This window comes from Larus michahellis, unplaced genomic scaffold (genome assembly GCF_964199755.1).
Source record: "Larus michahellis unplaced genomic scaffold, bLarMic1.1 SCAFFOLD_495, whole genome shotgun sequence".
Classification (NCBI taxonomy): domain Eukaryota; kingdom Metazoa; phylum Chordata; class Aves; order Charadriiformes; family Laridae; genus Larus; species Larus michahellis.
The window spans coordinates 17,556-32,107 of record NW_027436162.1 but is presented as its reverse complement, the minus strand read 5'-3'; the positions used below and the strand labels follow the sequence as shown (position 1 = coordinate 32,107).

The following is a 14,552-nucleotide window of genomic DNA, read 5'->3' as shown; positions in this document are numbered from 1 at the left end:
GTTTCCCTGGGGGAAACTGGTGTTTACCCCCCCAGTGCCCCCCCCCTCAGCGTCCCGTCCCGTCCCCCCCCCCCCCCCCACCTGCTGGCACTGGCCGTAGAGGTCGAGCAGGACGTAGCAGGGGGCCGGGACCCCAGCAGGACGTAGCAGGGGGCCGGGACCCCCCCCGCGGCCACCCCCTGGTCGCAGCCGTTGACGTAGAGGTGCAGCTGCCCCCCCCCGTCCACCAGCAGCCCAGCACCGTCCCCGCCGGCAGCGCGTCCAGGTTGGGGCCGTAGTTCTCGCAGATCTGGGGGGGGGAGGAAAGAGGGGGTGGAGGCGGGGGGGGGGGGGAAATAGGGGCACCCCCGGGGAGGGGAAACCCCCCCTGGGGATGGACGGGGGGGGGGAAATGGGGAATGCGGGGGAAAAGGGGGGGAAAAGGGGGAGGAAAGGGGGGGGAAAGGGGGGAAAGGGGGGAAAGGGGGGGAAAGGGGGGTGACCCCCCCCGGGGATGGAGGGGGGAGGGAAATGGGGAAGGGGGGGGGAAAGGGGGGGGAAAGGGGGAGGGAAGGGGGGGGAAGGGGGGTGGAAGGGGGGTGGAAGGGGGGGGAGGGGGGGGGAGAGGGGGGGGGGAGAGGGGGGAGGAAACGGGGGGGAAACGGGGGGGGAAAGGGGGGGGGAAAGGGGGGGGGAAAGGGGGGGGGAAAGGGGGGGGAAAGGGGGGTGACCCCCCCGGGGATGGAGAGGGATGAATTGGGGAGGAGGAGGGAGAAGGGGGGGGGGAAAGACGGGGTGAGGCAGGGGGGGGGGAAATGGGGGCACCCCCGGGGAGGGGAAACCCCCCCTGGGGATGGACGGGGGGGGGGGAATGGGGAATGGGGGGAAAAGGGGGGAAAAGGGGGAGGAAAGGGGGGGAAAGGGGGGGAAAGGGGGGGGAAGGGGGGGGAAAACGGGGGAAAACGGGGGGGAAAGGGGGGGGAAGGGGGGGGGAAGGGGGGGGAAGGGGGGGGAAGGGGGGGAACCCCCCCTGGGGATGGACGGGGGGGGAAATGGGGGGGAAAAGGGGGAGGAAAGGGGGGAAGGGGGGTGACCCCCCCCGGGGATGGAGAGGGGTGAATTGGGGAGGAGGAGGGAGAAGGGGGGGGGAAAGACGGGGTGAGGCGGGGGGGGGGGAAATGGGGGCACCCCCGGGGAGGGGGAAACCCCCCCTGGGGATGGACGGGGGGGGGGAAATGGGGAATGGGGGGGAAAAGGGGGGAAAAGGGGGAAGAAGGGAGGGGAAAGGGGGGGGAAAGGGGGGGGGAAGGGGGGGGAAAGGTGGGGGGAAAGGGGGGGGGAAAGGGGAGGAAGGGGGGGGAAAGGGGGGGCAAAGGGGGGGCAAAGGGGGATTAAAGGGGGGGAAAGGGGGGGCAAAGGGGGGGAAAGGGGGAGGAAGGGGGGGAAAGGGGGGGCAAAGGGGGGGCAAAGGGGGATTAAAGGGGGAGGAAAGGGGGGGGAAAGGGGGAAAGTGGGGGGAAGGGGGGGAAAGGGGGGGAAAGGGGGGGAAAGGGGGGGGAAAGGGGGGGACCCCCCCCGGGGATGGAGAGGGGTGAATTGGGGAGGGGAGGGAGAAGGGGGGGGGGAAAGAGGGGGTGAGGCGGGGGGGGGGAAATGGGGGCACCCCCGGGGAGGGGGAAACCCCCCCTGGGGATGGACGGGGGGGGGGGAAATGGGGAATGGGGGGGAAAAGGGGGGAAAAAGGGGGGGAAAGGGGGGGGAAAGGGGGGGAAAAGGGGTGGAAGGGGGGGGGAAGGGGGGGCGAAGGGGGGGGGGGAAGGGGGGGCAAAGGGGGGCAAGGGGGCAAGGGGGGGCAAGGGGGGGCAAGGGGGGGCAAGGGGGGTGACCCCCCCCGGGGATGGAGGCGAGGGGGGGGAAATGGGGAATGGGGGGGAAAAGGGGGGGGAAAGGGGGGGAAAAAAAAAGAAAGGGGGGGAAAGGGGGGGGAAGGGGGGGAAGGGGGGTGACCCCCCCGGGGATGGAGAGGGGTGAATTGGGGAGGAGGAGGGAGAAGGAAGGGATGTGGCGGGGGGGGGGGAAATGGGGGCACCCCCGGGGAGGGGGAAACCCCCCCTGGGGATGGACGGGGGGGGGGGAAATGGGAATGGGGGGAAAAGGGGGGGAAAAGGGGGAGGAAAGGGGGGGGAAAGGGGGGGGAAGGGGGGGGAAGGGGGGGGAAGGGGGGTGGGGAAGGGGGGAAGGGGGGTGACCCCCCCGGGGATGGAGGGGGGGGAAAGGGGGGGGGAAAGGGGGGGGGAAAGGGGGGGGGGAAAGGGGGGAAGGGGGGGAAGGGGGGGGGGAAAGGAGGGGAAGAGGGGGGAAGAGGGGGGGAAGGGGGGGTAAAGGGGGGGAAGGGGGGGGAAGGGGGGGAACCCCCCTGGGGATGGACGGGGGGGGGAAATGGGGAATGGGGGGAAAAGGGGGAGGAAAGGGGGAGGAAAGGGGGGAGAAGGGGGGGAAAGGGGGGCGAAAGGGGGGGGAAAGGGGGGGAAGGGGGGTGACCCCCCCCGGGATGGAGAGGGGTGAATTGGGGAGGAGGAGGGAGAAGGGGGGGGAAAGACGGGGTGAGGCGGGGGGGGGGGAAATGGGGGCACACACACACCCCCTCCGCCGGGGTGGGGGGAACCCCCTGGGGATGGAGGGGGGGAGTTGGCGGGGGGGGGGGAAGGGGGGGGAAGGGGGGGGTCTGTTTTTTAGGGGTGTCCCCCCCCCCACCTTGTGCGCGTTGTGGAAGACGCTGCGGCGCTGCAGGAGCCAGAGGGGCCGCTTGAGGCCGGCGGCGCAGGCGGGGAGGGGGGAGCGCCCGGGGGGGCCCCCGTCACCCCCAGGGCCAGCGACGAGCTCCACTGGGGGTTCAGGGCGTCGATCTGCACCTGGGGGGGGGGGGGTGACGTCAGCGTGACGTCATCATACCCCCCCACCCCCCCCACCCCCCCCCCCGGGAATGAGCCCCGCTGGGGGTTCGGGGGGTGGATCCGCCCTTGGGGGGGGAAGGGGAAGGGGGGGGGGGCGTGATGTCATTCTGACATCATCCGGACGTCATCGCTCGGCCGCCCTGACGTCACCAACCCCCCCCCAGTGACGTCACACAGCCCCCCCCCCCCCCCCCGCCAGCCCCCGCTGGGGGTTCGGGGCATCGATCCGCACCTGGGCGGGGGAGGGATGACATCACTGTGATGTCATCGCCCGGCCGTGACGTCATGGGCAGGGCCCCCCCCCGGGCTCCCCTCCCCTCCCCTCCCATGACCTCATCGCGGCGCAGGGCTGCCATTGGCCGCCTCCAAATGACATCACCAGGCTCCGCCCCGACGTCCCCTCCCCTGTGGTGACCTCATGGGGATGCAGCCCCGCCATTGGCCGCCCCTGAATGATGTCACTAGGGTCCACCATGACCTCATGGGGACAGAGGTCCCCATTGGCCGCCCCTGAATGATGTCACCAGTGTCCGCCGTGACCTCATGGGGACCCAGGGCTGCCATTGGCCACCTCCGAATGACATCACCAGGTTCTGCCCTGACATCCCCTCCCCTGTGGTGACCTCATGGGGACGCAGGGCCGCCATTGGCTGCCCCTGTATGACATCACTAGGGTCCACCATGACCTCATGGGGACGCAGGGCCACCATTGGCCGCCCCTGTATGACATCACTACGGTCCGCCATGACCTCATGGGGACGCAGGGCCGCCATTGGCCGCCCCTGTATGACATCACTACGGTCCGCCATGACCTCATGGGGACGCAGGGCTGCCATTGGCCACCTACGAATGACATCACCAGGCTCCGCCCCGATGTCCCCTCCCCTGTGGTGACCTCATGGGGATGCAGCCCCGCCATTGGCCGCCCCTGAATGATGTCACTAGGGTCCACCATGACCTCATGGGGACGCAAGGCCACCATTGGCCGCCCCTGTATGACATCACTCGGGTCCGCCATGACCTCATGGGGACACAGGTTCCCATTGGCCGCCCCTGAATGATGTCACCAGTGTCCGCCGTGACCTCATGGGGATGCAGGGCTGCCATTGGCCACCTCCGAATGACATCACCAGGCTCTGCCCTGACATCCCCTCCCCTGTGGTGACCTCATGGGGATGCAGGGCCGCCATTGGCTGCCCCTGTATGACATCACTAGGGTCCGCCATGACCTCATGGGGACGCAGGGCTGCCATTGGCCACCCCCAAATGACATCACCGGGCTCCGCCCTGACCTTCCCTACCCCGCCACGACCTCACGGGGACACAGGCCTGCCATTGGCCACCCCGCTATGACATCACCACCTGCCCCCCCCCCCCAGTGGTGACGTCAGGGGGACGCAGGGCCGCCATTGGCTGCCCCGGGGGGGGGGGGGGGGGGGGGGGGGGGGGGGGGCCGTACCTGGAAGAGGCGGCCGGGGGGGAGGGGCTGCCCCACCACCACCAGCCCCTGGTTGTAGCTGGAGACGCGGGTGGCCGTGCGGTTCCCGTTGGAGAGCAGGATGTTCTTCCCGTGACAGCCCAGAAACGTGGGGGGGCCCTGGGGGGGGCACGGGGGGGTCAGGGGGGGCCGTGGAGGGGGATTTGGGGGGGTTTGGGGGCACTAAGGGGGTCCCAATGGGGATTGGGGGGGGTTTAGATGGTCCCTGGAGGGGATTTGGGGGGGATGTTCTTCCCGTGACACCCCCAAAAACGTGGGGGGGGCCCTGGGGGGGGCACGGGGGGGTCAGGGGGGGGGTTTGGGGGCACTAAGGGGGTCCCAATGGGGATTGGGGGGGGTTTAGATGGTCCCTGGAGGGGATTTGGGGGGGATGGGGGGGGGGATGTTCTTCCCGTGACACCCCCAAAAACGTGGGGGGGGCCCTGGGGGGGGCACGGGGGGGCCAGAGGGAGGATGGGGGAGGGGGAAAATTTTGGGGGGGGGGGCGTCTGGGGGTTTGGGGGTGTCATGGGGGGGTTGGGGGTCCCCCCAGTATCTCCCAGTGCCCCCAGGACTCCTCAGTGCCCCCCCCCAGTCCCGTTGCAATGCCCCCCAGTGCCCCCCCAGTGCCCCCCAGTCCCTCCCACTCCCCCCCAGTCCCCCCCCAGTGCCCCTCCAGTCCCCCCCCAGTGCCCCCCAGTCGCTCCCAGTTCCTCCCAGTGCCCCCCCAGTGCCTCCCACTCGCTCCCAGTCGCTCCCAGTCCCCCCCCAGTGCCCCCCAGTCCCTCCGAGTCCCCCCCCAGTCCTCCCCCAGTCCCTCCCAGTGCCCCCCAGTCCCTCCCACTCGCTCCCAGTCCCTCCCAGTCCCTCCCAGTGCCCCCCCAGTGCCCCCCAGTCCCTCCCAGTCCCTCCCAGTGCCCCCCAGTCCCCCCCCAGTGCCCTCCCAGTGCCCCCCAGTCCCCTCCCAGTGCCCCCCCAGTCCCTCCCACTCGCTCCCAGTCCCCCCCCAGTGCCCCCCAGTGCCCCCCCGTGCCCCCCCCCAACTCACGGCGAGGGGGGTCCCGGCGGTGGGGGAGGGGCTGGGGGTGGGGGAGGGGCTGGGGGAGGGGCCGCTGCTGCCGCCCCCCCCCGCGCTGACGATGGAGACGGCCGTCACCCGCCCGTACAGGTCCAGCGCCACGAAGGCGTTCTGCGGGGGGGGGGCGGTGACATCAGAGTGTGACGTCATGGCCACGCCCCCCCCCAGCCAGGAAGTGAGGTCAGAGACCCTCGTGACATCACAGTCCCACCCTTCCCAGGCAGTGACATCGCAACCAAGCTCCTCCCACAGAGGAAGTGAGGTCACAGAGATCTGTGACATCACAAGCCAGCCCCTCCCAGGCAGGAAGTGAGGTCACAGAGCCCCATGACGTCACAAGCACAGCCTTCCCAGGCAGGAAGTGAGGTCAGAGAGGCCCGTGACATCACAGCCACACCCCTCCCCGGCAGGAAGTGAGGTCAGAGACCCTCGTGACACCACAATCCCTCCTGTCCCAGGCAGTGACATCACAAGCGAGCCCCTCCCAGGCAGGAAGTGAGGTCACAGAGGTCTGTGACATCACAGTCAGGACTCTGTCACACAGGAAGTGAGGTCAGAGAACCCTGTGACATCACAATCCCGTCCTTTCCAGACAGTGACATCACAGCCACGCCCCTCCCGGGCAGGAAGTGAGGTCACAGGGGTCTGTGACGTCATGATCAGAACCCTCCCAGGCAGGAAATGAGGTCAGAGAACGCTGTGACGTCACAACCGAGCCCCTCCCAGGGAGGAAGTGAGGTCACAGAGCCCCATGACGTCACAAGCGTAGCCTTCCCGGGCAGGAAGTGAGGTCAGAGAGGCCCGTGACATCACAGCCACGCCCCTCCCCGGCAGGAAGTGAGGTCAGGGAGCTCCCAGTGACCCCGGGACCCTGCGTAGGGTGACACTGGTGGGGGGGGGGGGGGTGTGACATCACAGGGGTGACGATGACGTCACGGGGGCGTTACCTTGGCGACGCCGGTGGCGGCGGGGCCCATGTCCTCCCCGTCCACCAGGATGTGCATCGTGTCGTCGGGGCCGCGCCGCACCCCCAGACGGTTCCCCACCTTGGGGGGGGGGGGCACCCATCAGACCCCCGCGACCCCCAGGGACCCCCCCACCCCACCCCGGAACCCCCAAACCAACCTCAGGGACCCCCAGAACCCCCCCCGGGACCCCCCTGGGGAGCTCCCTGACCCCCCCAGGACCCCCAGAACCCCCCCAGGGACCATCAAGACCTGCTCAGGACCCCCCAGAGACCTGCCTGCCCCCCCCCAGGACCCCCAGAACCCCCCCAGGGACCCTCAGGACCCACTCAGGACCCCCCAGGGACTTGCCTGACCCCCCCAGGACCCCCAGAACCCCCCCAGGGACCCTCAGGACCCACTCAGGACCCCCCAGGGACTTGCCTGACCCCCCCAGGACCCCCAGAACCCCCCCAGGGACCCTCAGGACCCACTCAGGACCCCCCAGGGACTTGCCTGACCCCCCCAGGACCCCCAGAACCCCCCCAGGGACCCTCAGCACCCACTCAGGACCCCCCAGGGACTTGCCTGACCCCCCCAGGACCCCCAGAACCCCCCCCGGACCACCCTGGGGATCTCCCTGACCCCCCCTGAGATCCCCAGAACCCCCCCGAGGGACACTCGGGACCCCCCCAGGCTGCCCCAGAGACATCCCTGACCCCCTCAGGACCCCCAGACCCCCTCCTAGAGACCTCCCTGACCCCCTTGAGACCCCCCAAACCCCCCCAAGGGACTCTCAGGACCAGCCCAGGACTGCCCTGGGGACCCCCCCCCCCCAGGCCCCCCCCGCCTCACCGCCAGCCGGTCGAGGGAGACGCCGTAGTTGTGGCGGGTGAGGGTGCCGTTGCGCCGCACCTCGGCCCCCGCCACCACCCAGGTGGGGGGCGCGGGCAGGTCCAGGAGGGTGGCGGGGAGGGCGGGGGGGCCGGGGGGGCCCTGCCCGGGGGGCAGCGCCGTCAGCCCCAGCCGCACCGAGCCCGCCCAGCGCTCGTCCAGCGCCTCGATCCGCACCTGGGGGGCAGGGAAAGGGTTAAACCGGGGCTGGGGGTGGAGCCGGGAGCCGGGGGGGGTGGGGCTTAGTCGAAGGGGGCGTGGTTTAAGAAGGGGGCGTGGCCAAAGGCGCCACCCACCCTGGGGGCCCCCCCATCCCTGCCCTGTGGGTCAATGGCAGCTGGTCAACAGGGGGTTAAAGAGGGGCTGGGTGGGAGCAAGGGGGCGGGGCTTAACCGGGGGGGCGTGGCTTAAGAAGGGGGCGTGGTCAAAGAAGGCTCCACCCACCCTGGGGGCCCCCCACCCCTCCCCTATGGGTGAATGGCAGTTGGTCAATGGGGGGTTAAACAAGGGCTGGGTGGGAGCAAGGGGGCGGGGCTTAACCGGAGGGGCGTGGCTTAAGAAGGGGGCGTGGTCAAAGAAGGCTCCACCCACCCTGGGGGCCCCCCCACCCCTCCCCTATGGGTGAATGGCAGTTGGTCAATGGGGGGTTAAACAAGGGCTGGGGGGGGGGGGGGGGAGCCGGGGGGGCGGGGCTTAGTCAGGGGGCGGGGCTTAATAAGGGGAGGAGCCACAACATGCTCCACCCACCGTGGGCGGGGCTACGGGTCAAATAAGGGCTGAGGTGGGGATGGGGCGGGGCTTAAAGGGGGCGGGGCTTAAAGGGGGCGGGGCTTAAAGGGGCTCAGCCTGGCCCCGCCCCCTTGTCTTAAAGAGACGGCGCCTCTCGTAGCATTATCCCCCAGAATCCCCCCCCCCATTACCCCCCTCCCCATGTGGGGGCGTGGCCCATCATTAACCCCACCCACCCCGGGCGATCCCGCCCCCCCGTGGGCGTGTCACTGGGAGGCCACGCCCCCCCTTTCTTAAAGGGGTGCTCCCTCCCACCCACCATCTCCCCCCCCCCCAGTGGGGGCGTGGCCATCCCCTAACCCCGCCTCCCCCGGGTGACCCCACCCATCAGCGGGCGTGTCCTCGAGGGGACCCGCCCCCCTTTTCTTAAAGAGACACCGCCCCCTCTCCCACCATTCCCCTCCCCGTCCCATAACCCCGCCCCCCCCGCCCCGCTGGGCGTGTCCCCCGGAAGCCCCGCCCACCTCGAAGAGCTCTCCGGGCCGCAGGTGGGAGCGGCTGAAGACCAGGCCGTGGCAGTAGCCGGCCACCCGGGCGGCCCCCAGCCCCTCGGCCCCCAGCGCCACGTTCTGCCCGCAGCGGCCGTGGAAGCGCTGGCAGGGCCCGGGGGCTGCGGGGGGAGGGGGGGGGGGCAGTTAGGGCGGGGAGGGGCGTGGCCACCTGGGGGGCGTGGCACCACGTGGGGGGGGGGGGTGGCACCAAGGGGGACAGGAAGGGGGGGGGGGGCAGGGGGGGGACAGACATGGCCCTGGGGGAAGGGGTGGGGTCACGGGGGGGAAGGGGCGCGGCCGCTGAGGGCGTGGCCCTCGGGGTGTGGCACTGGGGGCGTGGCACCAAGGGGGGGGGGGGGCGCCTGCGAGGAGAAGGTGGGGGGAAGTCACACCGGGGGGGGCGTGGCCAGCGAGGGCGTGGCACCAAGGGGCGGGGTCATGGGGCGTGGCATCAATGGGTGGGGTCATGGGGGCGTGACCAGCGAGGGCGTGGCACCAAGGGGTGGGGGCATGGGGGCGTGGCATCAAGGGGCGGGGTCATGGGGGGGCGTGGCACCAAGGGGGGGGGGTCGCGGGGGGGAACGTGGCCACTGGGGGGTAGCACCAGGGGGGTGGGGGCGTGGCCAGAGAGGGTGTGGCACAATGGGGCGTGGCACCAAGGGGGAGAAGGGGCGCGGCCATCGGGGTGCGGCCCTGGGGGCGTGGCCTACGGGGGTGTGGCCCTGGGGGGGGTCTGTGGGGAGAAGGGGCGGGGTCACGGGGGGTGTGGCATAAGGGGGCGTGTCCCGGGGGGGGTGGTGGGGGGGTGACACACACAGGGATGTGGGGACACGGGGGGACACGGACACACCGGGAGGGGGTGGCACTTAGGGGGGGGGGGTGGGGACACGTCACATGGGGGGGGACACACGTCACCCATGGGGGGACGTGTCATGGGGGGGGGACATGTCACACGGGGGGGGACATGTCACACGGGGGGGGTCACGTCACACGGGGGGGGTCACGTCACACGGGGGGGTCACATCACATTGGGGGGGGTCACATCACATTGGGGGGGGACACACATCACGGGGGGGGAACATGTCACATGGGGGGGTCACGTCACATGGGGGGGGACACATGTCACACAGGGAGGGGACACGTCACGTTGGGGGGGACACACGTCACATGGGGGGGCACGTCACACAGGGGGGGGGGACATGTCATGGGGGGGACATGTCACGTTGGGGGGGGGGACACATCACATGGGGAGGGGACACGTCACCCCTGGGGGGACATGTCACGTGGGGGGGGGACGTGTCACACGGGGAGGGGACACGTCACATGGGGGGGGTCATGTCACATGGGGAGGGGACACACATCACGGGGGGGGAACATGTCACATGGGGGGGGCACATCACACGGGGGGGGACATGTCATGGAGGGGACATGTCACGTTGGGGGGGGGACGACACATCATATGGGGAGGGGACATGTCACCCCTGGGGGGACATGTCACGTGGGGGGGGACGTGTCACACGGGGAGGGGACACGTCACGTTGGGGGGGGTCATGTCACATGGGGAGGGGACACACATCACGGGGGGGGGAACATGTCACATGGGGGGGGACACATGTCACACGGGGAGGGGACACGTCACGTTGGGGGGGGGACACACGTCATATGGGGGGGGCACATCACACGGGGGGGGACACGTCACACGGGGGGGGACATGTCACGTTGGGGGGGGACACGTCACATGGGGAGGGGACACATCACCCCTGGGGGGACATGTCACACGGGGAGGGGACACGTCACGTTGGGGGGGGACACACATCATATGGGGGGGGCACATCACACAGGGGGGGGACATGTCATGTTGGGGGGGGGGGACACATCATGTTGGGGGGGGAACACATCACATGGGGGGGGGACACATCACATGGGGGGGGGACACATCACCCCTGGGGGGACATGTCACATGGGGGGGGGACGTGTCACACGGGGAGGGGACACGTCACATGGGGGGGGACACATCACGTTGGGGGGGGTCATGTCACATGGGGAGGAGACACACATCACGGTGGGGGTCACGTCACATGGGGGGGGACACATCACACGGGGAGGGGACACATCACCCCTGGGGGGACATGTCACATGGGGGGGGGGACGTGTCACACGGGGAGGGGACACGTCACATGGGGGGGGACACATCACGTTGGGGGGGGTCATGTCACATGGGGAGGGGACACACATCACGGGGGGGGAACATGTCACATGGGGGGGTCACATGTCACACGGGGAGGGGACACGTCATGTTGGGGGGGGACACGTCACGTTGGGGGGGGGACACACGTCACATGGGGGGGGGTCATGTCACCCCTAGGGGGACATGTCATGTTGGGGGGGGGGGACACGTCACATGGGGAGGGGACACGTGACATTGGGGGGGGGACACGTGACATTGGGGGGGGGGGACACGTGACATTGGGGGGGGACATGTCACACGGGGGGGTCACATCACATGGGGGGGGGGTCACGTGCCCCCGGGAGGTGACCACGGTGACCACCACCCCCCCCCCCCGCCGTGCCCTACCTGGGGAGGGGAGGGGACAGGCCTTCTCGGTGGCCCCGCTGGTGGCCAGGCTGTTGTCGGCCGGGCCGGTGGCCCCGGTGAGGGACACCTGGACGCACTGGCCGTAGAGATCCACCACCGCGTACACCTCTGCGGGGACGGGGACGGGGACACCCTCGGCCACCGCCCCCCCCCCACCCCTGTCACCCACCAGCACGGTGGCACCGTCCCCCGCCACGGCCACGGGCCCATCTCCCCGCCCCCGTGTCCCTGTCCCCGTGTCCCCCTCCATGTCCCCCTCCATGTCCCCGTCCCCATGACCCCCTCCATGTCCCCCTCCATGTCCCTGTCCCCATGACCCCCTCCATGTCCCCCTCCATGTCCCTGTCCCCGTGTCCCCCTCCCCATGACCCTCTCCATGTCCCCCTCCATGTCCCCGTCCCCGTGTCCCCCTCCATGTCCCCATCCCCGTGACCCCCTCCATGTCCCCGTCCCCGTGTCCCCCTCCATGTCCCCCTCCATGTCCCCATCCCCGTGACCCCCTCCATGTCCCCCTCCATGTCCCCATCCCCGTGACCCCCTCCATGTCCCCGTCCCCGTGACCCTCTCCATGTCCCCCTCCATGTCCCCGTCCCCATGACCCCCTCCATGTCCCCCTCCATGTCCCTGTCCCCGTGTCCCCCTCCCCATGACCCCCTCCATGTCCCCCTCCATGTCCCCGTCCCCGTGACCCCCTCCATGTCCCCCTCCATGTCCCCGTCCCCGTGACCCCCTCCATGTCCCCCTCCAAGTCCCCATCCCCGTGACCCCCTCCATGTCCTCGTCCCCATGACCCCCCTCCATGTCCCCATCCCCGTGACCCCCTCCATGTCCCCGTCCCCATGTCCTCCATGTCCCCCTGTCCCCCTCCATGTCCCCATCCCTGTGTCCTCCTCCATGTCCACATGTCCCCGGCCCCATGTCCCCGGCCCCATGTCCTCCATGTCCATGTCCCCATGTCCCCCTCCACGTCCCCATGTCCCTGTCCCCATCCCTGTGTCCTCCACATTCCTGTCCCCATGTCCCCGTATCCCCTTCCACGTCCCCTTCCCCACGTCCCCATCCCTGTGTCCTCCTCCGTGTCCCCGTCCCCATGTCCTGCATGTCCATGTCTCCCTGTCCTTCTCCATGTCCCCATGCCCATGTCCCCATTCCCGTGTTCTCCATGTCCCCGTCCCCATGTCCCCACCCCTGTGACCCCCTCCATGTCCCTGTCCCCATGTCCTTCTCCATGTCCACATGTCCCTGTCCCCATCCCTGTGTCCTCCTCATTCCTGTCCCCATGTCCCCGTCCCCTCCATGTCCCCCTCGCCATGTCCTTGTCCCCATGTCCCCACCATGCCCCCCCCGTGTCCCCCTGTGTCCTTCCCTGTCCCCAGGAGACCCCGGAGCATCCCAGGTCCCTGGGACGCGACCCCCCCCTGTGCTGACGCAGCCCCCCCTGTCCCCCCATCCCCGTCCCCGTGTCCCCACCATGTCCCTTGTGTCCCCGTCCCCATGTCCCCCTCCATGTCCCCGTCCCCGTGTCCCCACCATGTCCCTTGTGTCCCCGTCCCCATGTCCCCCTCCATGTCCCTGTCCCCATGGCCCCAGGGGACCCCAGACCATCCCAGGTCCCTGGGACGCGACCCCCCCCGTGCTGACGCAGCCCCCCCTGTCCCCCCATCCCCGTCCCCGTGTCCCCATGTCCCCACCATGTCCCTTGTGTCCCCGTCCCCATGTCCCCCTCCATGGCCCTGTCCCCATGGCCCCAGGGGACCCCAGACCATCCCAGGTCCCTGGGACGTGACCCCCCCTGTGCCGACACAGCCCCCCCTGTTCCCCCGTCCCCATGTCCCCACCACGTCACTTGTGTCCCCGTCCCCCCACCATGTCCCTGTCCCCATGGCCCCAGGAGACCCCGGAGCATCCCAGGTCCCCGGGACGTGACCCCCCCTGTGCCAATGCAGCCCCCCCTGTCCCCCCATCCCCGTCCCCATGTCCCCACCATGTCCCTTGTGTCCCCGTCCCCATGTCCCCCTCCATGGCCCTGTCCCCATGTCCCCATCCCCGTGTCCCCACCTGTCCCCCTGTGTCCACCCATGTCCCCAGGAGACCCCGGAGCATCCCAGGTCCCCGGGACGCGACCCCCCCTGTGCCGACGCAGCCCCCCCTGTCCCCCCATCCCCGTCCCCGTGTCCCCATGTCCCCACCATGTCCCTTGTGTCCCCGTCCCCATGTCCCCCTCCATGTCCCTGTCCCCATGGCCCCAGGGGACCCCAGACCATCCCAGGTCCCCGGGACGCGACCCCCCCTGTGCCGACGCAGCCCCCCCTGTCCCCCCATCCCCGTCCCCGTGTCCCCATGTCCCCACCATGTCCCTTGTGTCCCCGTCCCCATGTCCCCCTCCATGGCCCTGTCCCCATGGCCCCAGGGGACCCCAGACCATCCCAGGTCCCCGGGACGTGACCCCCCCCTGTGCCGACGCAGCCCCCCCTGTCCCCCCATCCCCGTCCCCATGTCCCCACCACGTCCCTTGTGTCCCCGTCCCCCCACCATGTCCCTGTCCCCATGGCCCCAGGGGACCCCGGAGCATCCCAGGTCCCCGGGACGTGACCCCCCCTGTGCCGACACAGCCCCCCCTGTCCCCCCGTCCCCATGTCCCCACCACGTCACTTGTGTCCCCGTCCCCCCACCATGTCCCTGTCCCCATGGCCCCAGGGGACCCCAGACCATCCCAGGGCCCCGGGACGCGACCCCCCCCTGTGCCGACGCAGCCCCCCCTGTCCCCCCACTCCCCGTCCCCACCACGTCCCTTGTGTCCCCACCGCGTCCCCTCACCGGCCGGCAGCCCCGAGCAGGCGACGCCCTGGTCGGCGCCGTTGATGAAGTAGCGCAGGTCGCCCCGCGCCGTCCTCATCATCCCGATGCGCGACCCCGTCCCCAGCGAGTCCAGGTCGCAGCCGTAGTTGTTCCGCATGGTGTTGCCGTCCTGCATGATGGCCGTGCCGCTGCGGGGACACCGGCGGGGACACCCGGCATTGGGGGGGGGACGCGGACAACACGAGGGGGGAGATGGGAGCCCGTGTCGGCACCAGGCGGGTGGCCCACGGGGAGCTGGGGTGGCCCGGGGTCCCCTGGGGACGTGGGGGGACACGGGGATGGCGATACGGGGACGGGGACGCAGCGGGGACAAGGGGACACCAGGATGGGGACACCATGGAGGGACACGGCAGGGACGGGGACACCAAGGGGGGGACAATGGACCCCGCGTTGGCACCGTGCGGGTGGCCCACGGGGAGTCGGGGTGGCCCGGGGTGCCCTGGGGACGTGGGGGGGACACAGAGGGGACACGGGGATGGGGATACGGAGAT

General features: G+C 70.5%; 1 protein-coding gene across 1 annotated transcript in view; it reads right to left on the bottom strand.

Annotated features, from left to right (window-relative positions):
- Positions 1–81: 81 nt before the first annotated feature.
- NEURL4 (neuralized E3 ubiquitin protein ligase 4) overlaps positions 82–14,552 on the bottom strand; it is a gene marked incomplete at both ends in the record, with an annotated part of 29,736 nt that continues 15,265 nt past the window's right edge. Inside the window, 10 exon segments of the mRNA XM_074571694.1 lie at positions 82–289; positions 2,734–2,822; positions 2,825–2,891; positions 4,393–4,530; positions 5,459–5,599; positions 6,436–6,534; positions 7,288–7,503; positions 8,580–8,725; positions 11,182–11,310; positions 14,020–14,189. Coding sequence (XP_074427795.1) covers positions 82–289; positions 2,734–2,822; positions 2,825–2,891; positions 4,393–4,530; positions 5,459–5,599; positions 6,436–6,534; positions 7,288–7,503; positions 8,580–8,725; positions 11,182–11,310; positions 14,020–14,189 — 1,403 coding nt within the window.